Source organism: Lathyrus oleraceus, chromosome 7 (assembly GCF_024323335.1).
Source record: "Lathyrus oleraceus cultivar Zhongwan6 chromosome 7, CAAS_Psat_ZW6_1.0, whole genome shotgun sequence".
NCBI classification, from domain to species: Eukaryota; Viridiplantae; Streptophyta; class Magnoliopsida; order Fabales; family Fabaceae; genus Lathyrus; species Lathyrus oleraceus.
In genome coordinates, this window is record NC_066585.1 from 547,237,687 (window position 1) to 547,252,471 (window position 14,785).

The 14,785-nt window shown below is 32.3% G+C and overlaps 1 protein-coding gene across 2 annotated transcripts; it reads right to left on the reverse strand.

Annotated features, from left to right (window-relative positions):
* Positions 1-617: 617 nt before the first annotated feature.
* Positions 618-5,031, reverse strand: LOC127107644 (putative pentatricopeptide repeat-containing protein At1g17630). Of its 2 annotated transcripts, XM_051044946.1 has the most exons (2): positions 3,047-5,031; positions 618-2,166 (listed from the first exon to the last, which is right to left on the reverse strand). In XM_051044946.1, exons 1-2 carry the CDS (start codon positions 4,982-4,984, stop codon positions 2,119-2,121), a joined length of 1,986 nt encoding a protein of 661 aa, XP_050900903.1. In that variant the 5' UTR covers positions 4,985-5,031; the 3' UTR covers positions 618-2,118. The 2 variants fall into 2 exon arrangements, with proteins under 2 accessions (XP_050900903.1, XP_050900902.1); XM_051044945.1 differs by lacking the exon at positions 618-2,166 and having other exon boundaries at positions 2,414-5,031.
* Between the last annotated feature and the right edge of the window lie 9,754 nt (positions 5,032-14,785).

The following is a 14,785-nucleotide window of genomic DNA, read 5'->3' on the forward strand; positions in this document are numbered from 1 at the left end:
CCCTGCTTTTTGGCAATGTGGCGCAGCCTAGAGCCGTTGTAAACTTGTGGATTGCTTGCCATGAAAGGCTGGCAACTAAAACTAGGATGCACAAGTTTGGGTTGATAGACACAACCAATTGTTGTTTCTGCAGAGTCACGAATGCATTTATGAAATTTGGCGTTATCGAAATGACATTAGTTTTAGTAAGGTTGTACATTAAAAGAATATCTTCAATATTGAAGATAGAACCATTCAGATGATAATGTATAAAGGTTGGAACAATAGGAAGTTAAGGACTCACATACCTAGGTAAATGTTAAACTAGTTTTTTTGTTTGTTTTTGTCCTTTTCTCCGTTTTGTTCTTTTGGGATGGATCCATGCAATCGCCTTGTTTAATTAATTTTTTGAATTAATCAAAGTATTTTTGGTTTTATATATATATATATATATATATATATATATATATATATATATATATATATATATATATATATATATATATATATATATATATATATATATATATATATATATATATATATATATATATATATATATATATAATTGTTTGTAAAAGCTAACTCAACCAACAAATATATCAATATTATTAATTTTTGACATTTTTATCCGAATTCATATTTGTATTGGTATAAGTGTGAAGATCCACCGTCATAACTCTCTCAGGACAAGAGGTGATGCGTTGACCACACGAGACGCTCTAACCGCCCATTTATTTAGATGAGCGTCCATCTCTTGATTATGACGCCTGCTTCATGAGAATGTGGGGAGTGATGTGCTTCAGTCTACAATTTTGTGAAGGAGTCAAAAGGGAGAAGACACATTCTCTTGGATACTAGAGGGTTAATCGTACACTTCCCACATTGTATGAGTTGTTAGACACGTATTGTAAGGGTATCATACGGGTGTCGGAACCGGTTTAAGAAGTGTTAAAGCAAAGAAGAAAAAGTGGAATGCTTGTTTGAATTTTCAGACATGTATCATACGAGTGTCATCGAGTCTCCTACACTGACGCGTGTCAGAGACCACGACACGCCTAGTCCTATAGGTGTTCGTGATTCGTAAGATTCGATTCAAATTAGAGAATTGTGTGTGAAATATAGGTGTGATTCTTAAACTAACAGAAGTGGTTCGGTTAGTTTCAATGAAGTTTGGCTTAACAGTTTTTTGAACAGGCCTAACCTCCAAGACCATGGTGTCAGGTGTAAGGACGTTATCTCATGAATTGGCCTTTCATATAGATTAAACACAACCAATCAATTTATCACCTAATTTCTTTTTCTTTTTTCCTTAAAAAATGTACAATCAACTTATGTTGTAGTTAAGAAAACGTATAAACTAGAGGGCCTTTAGAACTCACTAGTAGATAACACAAGCTCTATATAACAACTTAACACTAGTAGAACTCACTATAGTTTTAAGAAATGTCTAAGAAGAAATTAGGCACCAGTAGTAGTTAGAAAAAATTAAGCATGTACATGTGTTATACTCCTTTGATTCTACTATCAGTTATTTATTTCATATATTTATTCCCTATAGTAGAAGTACACTGTGATGAACCAGGTAGAGAATTAACATAAGAAATAAAGAACTGATCAAATGATTTATTAATGCGTAAACTAAACAATAGTCATGAAAGAGGATAGCTTTTCGCATTGCTTTAAAGTCTATTTTCATCGATAAAATGATTTATTAATGCGTAAACTAAACAATTTGCTTTATCTATTTTCATTGATCAAGACTGTTTCCTAAAGTAAATTTGGGAAATCTATCAAGGTCTGCATATGCAAATAAATTAAAATTCAGGCAACAATTAAAAAACATAAAGATGGGGACGAAAGCAAACAAGAACAGTTTAAAATTCATCTTTCCTAGATAAATGCATATCTTAGAAGGAAGCTGAAACATATTTGAGGTAGAATATCTACCAAATGCATGAAGGACACTGAGCTATCAAAGAGAGGAAGAAATAACCATGAAATAGATGAACCTGAGGAGAAGTAAAAATAGCCCAACCTCCCCATCATAAAGGTGACAACAGCAGGACCTGTACTTGATTATGAAGCTAACAAGCTAGCTTGTCACATTTCTGATGATGGATATGCCCCTCTTAACTTCTATGCCCTTATGGAAGCATCCAAATATGCAAACTTTAGCGCACCTTTCTGTAAGAAGTATAAGTGAATGTCAAAGTACCCTTTAGATACTTACCTAATTTGCCAATACCAAAGGTATGCTGAAGGTGAAAACTCACTTGGATTCCAACAAGAATGGTTAAGGATGAATAAGTAAAACAGTAAATTTCTTAGATAAGCATGGAAAATAGGGAGAAAGGAAGCTTTGGAGCTATGATTGAACTTCTAAGAAATCGTCCAGCTTAAGTAAGGTGGTGAACATGGCCGTAAAAATATATGTGCCTTTACAATGTCCATGTGATCCTTATATTTAACAAAAAATAGTATATACAATGTACTCATTAATCAGACTCAGTAATTCAAATTGGACTCTCATTATCTACTTCAACATTTTTGAACAGAGAGCTGATGTTAGTGATCACACAGACGAATCTGACTTTACAGGGTGGAAAACCAAAAACAAAACAGGGACAATAACTGAATTTCACTATATTTGTAGGTTCTAAACATATATTAACTGAAAAATCATTTGGTTATAAGTTGTAGCATACCATTAGAACTATGTGTCAAAATCAAAATAATGTGTAAAACAAGTTGATCCTATGTGTCGACTAAATGTGATGCATCAACATGAATTGTTATTTTCCTAATTAACCAGATTCTAAAGCATTAACAAAACTCAGTATTGTTGCTGGCGAAGAGAGGCATGGCATAAAAAATCTAGCCTCTCTCAGTTTCCAATAAGTAAGAGCTTTGATTGGTCAGAAATACATTGTTGATCAAAGCAACTATTGATATTATAATTTACACTCGCCATTTGAAGTGCCAATTCATCAAGGATCGCATAGATTTCACCCTGCTCCAAATGGACTACATTCCCTGCAGAGAATGTGTATACCTTTTTTCTTACCTCAATCCAACTCTGACCAGGTACTTTTTTAAAACCTTTTTTCTTTGCCGAGACCCTGACCCTTGCAGAATCTTCCCATCTTTCATTTGCAGCATAAATATTGGACAGAAGCATGAAGCTCCCAGTTATTTCTGACTTATGGGCTAGAATTTGTGATGCTGTTTCTTCTATAACATCTGTATCTTTGTACATTCTACATGAATTTAAAAGAGCTCCCCAAACACACTCATTAGGTTCAATTGGCATGTTTTTCACAAAATCACTCGCTTCTTGCAAAAGCCCGGCACGACCGAGGAGATCAACCATGCATGCATAGTGCTCTACATTAGGCTCAATCCTAAACTCTGTAACCATCCGATCAAAAAGGTTGCGACCCGCAGCAACAAGACCAGCATGACTACACGCAGATAGAGCAGCAACAAATGTGATGTTGTCTGGTCTCATTCCTGCTTTAATCATCTCATCAAAAGTTCTTAAAGCATTCTCACCAAGCCCGTGCATTCCATAACCCCCAATTAGTGAGTTCCATGAGATTAAATCTCTACCCTTAATATTATCGAATACTAAATGTGCTTCTTTGAAAACCCCACACTTCATATACATGTTAATCAGACCATTCCCCACCAAAATATTGTCATCCATGAGATTCCTAACTGTATAAGCATGGAGCTCCCTGCCAGAGTTCAATGCTGCTAATTCAGCACAAACTGATAAAACACTTGATATAGTGATACAATTGGGCATTACCATTTTAAGCTGCATTCGCCTAAACAGTTCCAGTGACTCCTCGCCACACCCCTTGGAAGCAAAACCACTAATCACAGCACTCCAACTTATGACATTGGCTCTCACCGCCGGATGACCATTCGATTTCTCCAGCTGCAAAAATACCTCATAGGCCTCATCACATAATCCGGATTCAGCATATGACGATATCAAAGCATTCCAACTTACTAAATTCTTTTTCTTTATGTCAGAATATATTTTATGCGCATCACCCAGATGTTCGTGCTTCTTCCCATAAGTCCCTATCAATGCATTCTTCACAAACAAATAATCTTCATATCCACCTTTAATAACATACCCATGAATTTCTTTCCCCCATTGAACTCCCTCCATATCAGCACACACAGACAACACCACAGCTATAGCTTCAGCACTAATCTCAATTCCCTTTGTTCTCATCAACTTAAACAACTCCATAGTTTCATCATAAAGTCCACATCTAGCATGACTGGACAAAAGAGACGTCCACGTTACATAATTTGGCTTCAAACCTTCCAACACCATCCGTTTAAAAATCCTAGAAGCACCAACAGAATCAAGATTAAAAGCATAACTCGAAACCAAAGTATTCCACGACAAAACACTTCTCACAACCATTCCATCAAACACTTGGCAGGCATCCTCCATTCTCCTAACTTTCCCATACATACCCACCAATTCATTCACAACATGAACATGACTCCTAAAACCCAATTGCAAAACATGACAATGAACAATCTTACAAAGACTAAGTACACCAAGACAAGAACATGACTTGATTATCAAAGGCAGGGTGAACCCATCAGGTAAAAATCCAAACTTTCGCATTTGAACATAAAGTTGAACAGCATATTCATAATACCCATGAGATACATTGGCTCTAATAATGGAATTCCATAAAAGGATGTTGTGAAGAGACTCAATTGGGGTGGTTTTGAACACTTTCCGAGCTTCGAAAATAGAACCGAAACGGGCGTATGTTGCTATGAGCCTGGCGGATAAGAAGGAAGAATGGTGGGCGGTTGTGAGGATTAATTGGGTGTGAATTTGACGAGCTTGTCGGAGAGTGAAACATCGTTGAAGAAGAAGAGAATCGAAGAAATCTAGAAGATGGTTGTTGTAGATTGAAGGTGTGAGTTTGGCACATGAGAGTGATGATAACAAGTTTTTCATATGGAGTCAGAAATTGCGAGAATGAACCCGTTAAGGTTTAAAATCGTGTTTTTATCAAAACCAGGTCTGAGCCGGATTCAAACCGGCTTAAATATGTACTCCCTCCGTTTTTTATTATAAGTCGTTTTTGACTTTTCACACGTATTAAGAAAGGTAATAATTATGGTATGAAAAAGATAAATTACGAAGGATTTTACAAAATTATCCTTCATTAATAGTATTGAAAAGACAAATTGATATAATTGAAAGGAGAGAGAATAATAAATATTTAAGGGTATAATAGGAAAAATAACATTAATGACTCATTGGTATTATAAAACGACTTATATTATGGTACAAAATATTTTTCCAAAGTGACATAAAATAAAAAACGGAGGTAGTATTTATTATAACTAAAGGGTAATGTTAAATTGTATCATAAGGGCACAAGATAAGAATTAAATGAATTAATTTTGTGTTGGAAATTATTCATTAATTTTAATAAAGATATGAAATTAATTTTATAATTGGCGTTTTTAATAAAAACTTTCTACAAGTGGATGTCTTATCTTCTACCCCTTGGACATAAGTTAGTATTATCCAATATAAAAAAACAAAATTTATTGTTCAATTTTAAATTTAAAAATATCATGTCATTAATAAAAAAATGGTATGAAAGCAATGATAATAAAATGTTTTACACTTATATTTAATCTTAACCATCATAGTTTTTATTATTGATTGTCATTTACTCTAATTACATTTATAATAGCATCTATGAATGGTTCTCATGTATAAAACATATATAACTCTTTTCATTATCAATAATCTCAAAATAATCTTATAAAAATTATTGAAGTATCCTTGCCAATTTGATATGCATTTTGATTTGACCCCTGAGTGTATATTATATTGAACTTTTATTGGCTTAGAGTAAATGTGTGAATCAATTGTAAGATAATTTTGAATTTCAATAATACAAATTAGTTATTTATTTACATTCTCTTTTTTTCATCTTCAATCATTTTCGTTTTCTTCTTTCTCGTACATCAATGAAATTTTCAATTAACAATAATAACTTTGTCTTAATACATGTAAAATATATTAAAATTACCCAAAAAAAAGGTTATATTTCATTGCGTGTGTTTGATTTTATAATGACGAGAATTGATTTGGCCTATATTAATTTTGTAGAAATGATTCTTGTTAAAAACAAGTTTGATATAAATTTATATGTGAATATATTTATATAAAAGTGAATTGAACAATAAATTTGAGTATAATATTTAATTTTAAAAATTATAAATTCTAACTTCAAATAATTTGGAAGAAAAAATCAATTTTAAATAATTAAATATCTCAAAATTATTTCAAAATCTATTTTAATCTTTAAAATTATTTTTGACAATATTTTATTAATAGCTGATGATATAATAATAAAAATACTAATATTGGACAAGGTTCATTAATTATTTTAATAACGTGACAATTATAATTTTTTCACTAAATTTCATCATATGACAATTGTAAAGTTATTTTAATTTACCATGTTAGATAATTCGGATAAATATATAAATTTAGATGATTTCTTAATGCACCCTTAATCATTTTTAGTCATTACGTAAAATTATTTAAATGTCATAGTTTTCGGATATGCATTTTCGTACACATTAAATTTTGAATGAACTTTGAAATATTTTGGAGATGCATCTCTGTAACAATTTAAAAAATACACACTTAAAAGTCAGTATACTATAAATTATACCAAAGATGCATCTCCGTGAATATTACAGAGATACATCTCTGTAATATTTCAGATGTTATATTTTGTTTATCTGTATTCAAATGAAAACTTAAACCATACCTTACGATCGAAAATAAAAATCTAGGTACATAATTCTAGATGGTCAAAAAATGTCATACATATATAAAATTTCAATAAATGTCAAAATATCATACAATCGAGATCAATAAAGTAGCAAGACCGTCAAAATAAAATACAAACCATAATACTACTACTATTATATACTAATACACTACTGTGTATGTCTAACTATCTCTCATCTACCTCATCTGCCTCCTCAACCATCAATCTCACTTGTCTCCCGACGATGTCTCCGGTACATCAATGCACCTAGTGCCTCCGTCATGGTGGCATCTAACACCTGCCTCACATCAGATCCATCAAGGAAGATACATTTGTCAATGCATGCATGTACAATCTCCATTATGCAGTGACACCTAGGCAAGATATCTTCAGCATGATCTAGTTATGTCTGCTCATCCTCTAGTATCTCCTGATGAGCTAGTACACACTCCATACGAGTTTAGCAGTTTCTTGCAATGGCCTACTAATAGGTGATTCTATTATGAGTGAGGAAGTGGCGATATGAGTGGAAGCGGAGCAGAAAAATATACCCATGCAAATGATGATGATGATGATGAGGAGGAGGAGGGGGAGGAGGAGGAAGGAAAACAAGGAGAATATGAGGAAATACCCAATATGGATGATTGACTGGCACAACACGAGCAACATCATTGTTAAGTTTTTATCGCTTTATTAGTTTAATTTTATTTTCCTACTGAACAATTTTCATGTGCTTCAAATATAAAGTAGAATTATTAACATTAGCCATGCACAATGGAATTGGGTGTGATGGTCATTATGTACTAAGTACATGAGCGCATCCAAGTCCCTAACATAGTTTGAATATTTGTGATAATATATGTTTACCTACTATCAAGTTGAATGTGCATGAAACAAAGAAAATGATAGAAAACTAGATATTGTTGCTGTTACAGAAGGCGCGCTAAGCACGCCACACGGTGTGCCTAATGCACATTGACGCAGAGGCACGATAAGCACCACCCACTGCACTTAGTGCAACCTGATTACATAGGCGAGCTAAGCGAAGGACATAGAGCTAGGCGAGGAAATCTTTGTAACACTTTTTTTTTACTTGTTTTAAATTGTTTTCATGATTAAGTGTCAATTTTTCTGATTTTTGTGTGTCTTTTTTTGAAAAAAGTACTACCAGAAGAAGTTTGTCTGCATATGATTCAAATAATAATTTAAAAAGTCAAAAATATGTGGAGTCACCAACAATGGGTTAACGACAGAAGGTCAAAGAGAAGAAGACATGAGAAAAGATTTGTATTCTCTTTAAATGTTTCATTCATGACTAATGCCTAATTATCTATGAAAAATAGCATGATTATGATTTTTTACTTTATTCAAAGTTTGATTTTTCTACTGTCTAGAGTAAACCTGTTGACATAAGTCAGGAATTATAAGGCTTATCTTTGTGAGATGTGTGTAACCTCATTTTTTACTTAAATACTGAGAGTCGACATGCATAACATTTATGTAAATGTTGCATTAGTCTTGATAATTACTTGATATGTTTTAAAGTCATGAATATGATCAAGACATTATTTATATTGAGTGAAAAACTACTTAACCTAAAAAGCATATCTTGTGAGGGTGAGAATCCTTTGACAAATTAAACCCCTTTGAGTCGTATAAATGCAAATTTATTTTGTTCTTTCAAAGTTAAAACCTTATCCAAAATTGAAAATAAAAATAGTGTTCACTACCTTATTTTAAATATAGGAGAACGAGCAAAAAGTAAGGTATTGTAAAAACGAAAGTTGGGGAAAAAAGGAAAAGATTTCAAAGAAAAAATCAAGTAGTACTTGTGCAATAAAAAGAAAGAGAAATACTTTAACAAAAACCAAAATAAAAAGTCAAGCTTACAAAAATGAAAAAGACACCAAAACAAACTGGTTGTAAATAAGTGCAAACCAATAAAGAGAAGTACGTGAAAAGAAATACCTTATGCTCTCTTACCTTTAGGCTTTTGAATCCAAAGAAAAACTAATATATTTTTTTAAAGCTCAACCGCATTACAGCATATAAAAAGACCTTAGTGATCCATGGCTGATGATATATTGTGTGATAATGCTTAGACGAAATACACAATATTACTATAGTATATGCCTTGTCTGAACTTTTATGGGAAATAATAACCATTTAGAGATACTTAGTGAAATCACGATTCTAATGAATGATCAATTGTTAATTTAGATATGTTTCAAAAATCTTACTTTGGTCAAGTAAATTGTTTATCTGTATGATATGGTTCATGGATACTTATGATATTGATTATGAACTTGCATTTAGAAAGAATATCATGCCATAAAAACAATTTCAAAAATCTTAACCCAAAGTCAGTCAACCTGTCAAAAAGAAACATGTATTTAACATTTTTTGAATCATCTGATAATTTTGTTTGATGACAAACAAAAAGACAAGTTAGGGAGAGTTTATAAGTTTCACATTTACGTTAAATACGTCGACATTTATTAACTCATTTCACAAGCAATTGTTACAAACCCCCTGATTTATCTATAAAAAGTGAGAAAACATAAGTTTGGACTTTTCTTGTATGCATTAATAAAAAATAGATGAAAAGAACTAGAAAATCATGATTCAGCATGCAGAAAGCAAGCAAAACAAAACCCCCGAAGAAGCAAGGATTTCTAGGCCCAAGCTACAGGTGCACTAAGTACAGGCAATGACATGCGGTATGACCATATGTAAGTACTTCTTGGTGAAACAGGGATTAACGCGCTAGTCTAATTGGTGGTGCATTTGGCAAGTAAAGGCAACCAATGACACGTTGAAGAAATGCGAGCATTTCCTACTGAAGAAGAAAATCTGGTAGGTCAGAGTTGGCAGAGCATGATAGACGTATTAGGCGCAAGGACAATGCGCCTAGCGAGAGCCTCATGACTTTTCCTATAAATAACATGTTCCAGTTTAGTGCAAATGAAGCTTCGATGGATCGAGATAGTACATAACTGAACACTTGGATTACAATAAGAGAATAACATAGGAGGTTTGAAGGCGGAAGTATTGCTCAGGTGACAAGACAAATCACATTTCTAAGGTCGATATACCAGAGTTACCCGTTGTTACGCTAACCATGAGTAAGCATGGCTAAAATCTCTTTGTCGGGGTTAGATAAAGTCATTATATTCATGTACTAAATAGGTTATGGTGCTCTATGTAATTATATTCATGTCTTAGTGCTTATTTTAGCTTTGCAACCTAAAACTTGTTTTCATGGTGTGACTTAACATTGAAAGGTGTTTGTCATTATTATATTGATGTTAATGCTTATATATATGGTTAGGTTTGATATCCACGTGTATTGTAGCAGGATCGGTGTGACGTCTCGCTACATTACGATTATTGAGACTTAATGATCTGTGTTGGTTAATAGTTTGGGATATCGGCTATTAGGTAATACATTAATCTCATGGCATGGAGATCGAAAAGAGATACGAATGAGGGTAACATGTGGTAATATTATTAGCTTAGTAGAGGAGAATATTACTGACCATGCACGTGCATGATAGATTCGTAATAATGAAATTTACCCCAACAAGTTTTCTCATTGTTAACACCGAAATCTCTATATTATTTTCTGTCATTTATTTTATGTTATTTACTTTCACGTTTATTTACCATTACACACCTTTTTTCTCTACTTAAAATCTTAAAATTGTTAAACGATCTTTAAAATAATTGGTCTATGTGGATAAGATAATAGTAAACTTATTTTTGTTACTAACGCAACATTCGTACTCGTATTTTGAAATCATAAAATTTTTTAATACAGTCGAAGTGAATTTTTCTCCTCAAAGTTGAGACGGATTAAGATGAATATCCGCGAATACGATTATTGTTGTCGTATCTAGTTGGAGAGAAGAATGGGAAAGACAACTTGTCCTTTTTGATTGATTAGCCACCAAACTAAATTGGTGAAAAAGAAAAGGAAAAAAAGTTAATTTGTTCTTTGTATAGAAATTCATGCAAAAAAAAGGGAGGTAAAGAATCTCCTTTAGGAAAACTCTCGACGACCAGGAACAATTGGAAAAGGAAAGTCAAGTTTGACATTGCTCAAAATGGAGATCATCGTTGCGATGTTGTATTAGAGTTAACATCACTAATACAAAATGATAGCCACTTATCATTCTACAAAGATACGTATAAACACTCTCATTGTTAGTTCTTTATTCAAATTTAAATTCTAAATCTTGCAATTGAGTGTGTGAATTTTGTGTAACATTTGACATTTCACTAAAAATCTCCTAATCATCAACAAAAATTGAATTTAAGCAGATATATTAAGTTATTTACTGTCTCGTGTATATAATTTATTTTATTTTTATTTATTTATTATGTTTTTAAAATTAAATACAAATTTAATTACTGTTTTAATATAAACAAATTATTAATATTTATAAATTCATATTTAAAAAAAAATTATTGTTTTGTCATCATTACTACCAAATATTTAAGAATGTTAGTTTTATTTATTTTTAAAATAAATATTTTATTTATATTTTTAAAGGTGATTTATATATTATATTTTAGGGTTAAATATGTCTATGATCCTCCTAAATATCTCATATTTCATTTTTAGTTCCTCAATTTAAAAAAAAATGATTTTCCTAAAAAAATTTATCCATATTTTGGTCTCTCCTGCAACTTAGCAACGATTTTTACAACTTAGTGATAGAATTAACGACAGTTTATTATTTAGCGACTGAGTTAACGACCGTTTTAGCATGAGGCTAAAAGTTTGGATGAAATTTTTTATGAGAACCATTCTTTGAAGTAAATTTTTTGAAGGATTAAAAGTGAAATATGAGATATTTTGAAGTATCACAAATATATTTAACCCTTTTATTTTAAACATTACAAGTTTTTTTTTTAAAATTTTATAAATTAAAATCGTAAGAATCATAAGTTGTGTCTTTCTATTGATTTTCCAATGATATATATATATATATATATATATATATATATATATATATATATATATATATATATATATATATATATATATATATATATATATATATATATATATATATATATATATATATATATATATATATATATTCATATGTGTTTGCTATACAATCATGATTATTCTATAAATAGAGATGTCTATTATAATATTTTAATGATAATAATAATATTTTAATAATAACAATAATATATTCTAACACACCCTGTAGTTAAAACGTGAGGCTGACGAATGTTGAAACTATTACGAAAATCATTAAAGAGTTGTGATGCAAGTCCTTTGGTGAAGATGTCAACAATTTGGCAACATGAAGGGACATGTAAGACTCATATTTGGGCGCATGCAACTTTTTCACGCACAAAATATATATCCATCTCGATGTGTTTGGTGTGTTGATGTTGAACTGGGTTGCCAGATAGATAGACAACACTCACATTGTCACAATAGACAAAAAATGGTTGTTGTGACTGGGCAATATAGTTCCAATAGTAAGCTTCAAATCCAACAAAATTTAGATACTACATTAGTGACTCATCGGTACTTAGCTTCTGCACTGAACCAAGGGAGGGTGTGTTGGTGTTTGGTAAACCATGAGATTAAGTTATCACCAAGATAGACATAGTAACCAGAGGTGGATCACCCGATGTATGGACAATAAGCCAAATTTGCATCAGTGTAAGAAACCAATTTGCTGACACATGAGGGATATAAGTGAATATTGAAATCAATATTTTCATGAATATATCGAATTATTGCTTCAGTGTTAATATATGTTGCGTTTTAGGACCATGCATGAATATGCATACCTGTTGTACTGCATTAAAGATATCGGAACTTGTGAAAGTTAAATATTGCAATCTTCCTACAAGACTATGATATTCAGTTAGGTCATGATATGGATTCTCAGAAAACCCAATGAGTTTTTCCTTGGTGTCTACTGGGGTGGGCGATGGCTTGCAAGAGCACATGCCTACTCGTTATATAATTTCCTCTGCATATTTTCTTTGAGACAAGAAAATACCACCTGCATGATTAGTGACATATATTCCTAGAAAATAACTCAAAGGATCCAAATCATTCATGGAAAATTCAGATATAAGTTTAGACATAATAGAGTCACGAAGAGCATCAGATGAAACCATGAGAATTATGTCATCCACATATAAAAGGATATAAGCAGTATCAATATTGTGATGATAAATGAAAGAGTGATAAGAGACGATGTTAGAGAAACCCAATATGGAAACATAACCCGTTAATCTTTGGTACCAAACACAAGGTGTTTGTTTGAGACCATAAAGAGACTTCTTAAAGAGACACACAGGCTCAGGATACTGTGGATCACAGAATCCAGGAAGTTGGTGCATATACATGGATTTGTCGAGATTTCCATGCAAAAAAGGTATTATTGGTATCTAGTTGATAGAGATACCATGACTTGGATAATGCAATGCTAAGTACCATGCAAATAGTGGCTAGTTTGACGATAGGGCTAAAAGTTTCGCCATAATTAATGCCTGATTGTTGATTAACACCATTTACCTACAAGACAAGCTTTGTATCACTTAAAAGAACCATTAGATTTCTTCTTGTGCCTGAAAATCCACAAAATTAAAATAACATTAGCATTATAGGGACGATGAACTAATTCCCACGTCTTATTTTCAATAAGAGCATCATATTCGTCTTTCATGGCCATTTTACAATTATGATCATTTAATGTATAAATGGTATTTGTAGGTAAAAGAGATATGCATTGGTGGGTGGATGTATGTAGGTTGAAAAGTTTATGGGGTTTGACAATTCCATGTTGTGATCGAGTTGTCATTTGAGGTGAATGAGGTGCAAGAGGGGGAATGGGTGTCTGAATAGGCAGAGAGGAGGTGGCCAGTGTTATATGTCTATATGAGGTTGTTGTTTGGGAGAGAGAAGGTGTTTCAGTCATGGGTGTATGTTGTTGGGCCGAGGGGGTTATTGAGGGGGGGATAGGTTGTTTGGTTTGTGGTTTGAGAGGGATGAGTATGTTAGGATGCTGGTGATGGTGGTTGGGTGACTGTTATGTTGGGAGAGGAGGTTGATGGAGGTGTGATGTACACTTGTAAGGTCATAAGTGGGATTATGCCATCATATAAGAAGTTATAGTTAGTCATTGTAGGAGGATTCATGGTGGAAAAGGGAAACATATTTTCCTAAAAAATAACATACCGAGAGATAATGATTTTGTAACTTGAAAATTCGTAACACTTATGACCTATATGATTAGATGGATATCCTAGAAAGACACATGGCATAGATCGAGGATGGATTTTATTCCTAACGGTGGAAGGAATTAAGGGATAACAAAGGCATCATAATACTCGTAGGTGTGAATAGGCCAAGTCTTTTTGGTAGAGAATTTTTATGGATTGTTGGAGAGTGAGTTTCTTATTTGGAAGTATGTTGTGTAGGTAAGTGGTCATCTGAAGGGCGTGATGCCAACAAATCGGGGGAATATAGACTTGAGAAAGGAGGGTTCAAATGATGTTATTGATTGAATGCATTTTTCTTTCGGAATTTCCATTTTAAGGGGAGATGTGAGGACAAGAAAATCTAAAGGACATTCCATTTAGTTCACAAGACTTTTGAAAGAGATAATTATCATATTCTTTTCCATTGTCACATTGAAAATATTTTATTTCATGTTCAAATTGTATTTTAATGTAAGCACGAAATTGTAAAAAAATGAAATGTACTTGTGATTTGTTTGAGATTGAAAAAGTCCATAAATAGTTTGTAAAATCATCAAGAAATAATACATGATACCAGAGAAGTCCAAAGATCACTATGAACAATGTCAAAAGGCATGTAAGCAAATGACAAAGAATTATGAAAAAGGTAGTTTTATTTGTTTGTCAAGTGGACAAGAGTGACAAAAGAAATCATTTTGAAACTTATTACA

Bases quoted from the DNA above. Each gene is read 5' to 3' on its own strand.
- LOC127107644 (XM_051044945.1), bottom strand. From the start codon at position 4,984: ATGAAAAACTTGTTATCATCACTCTCATGTGCCAAACTCACACCTTCA.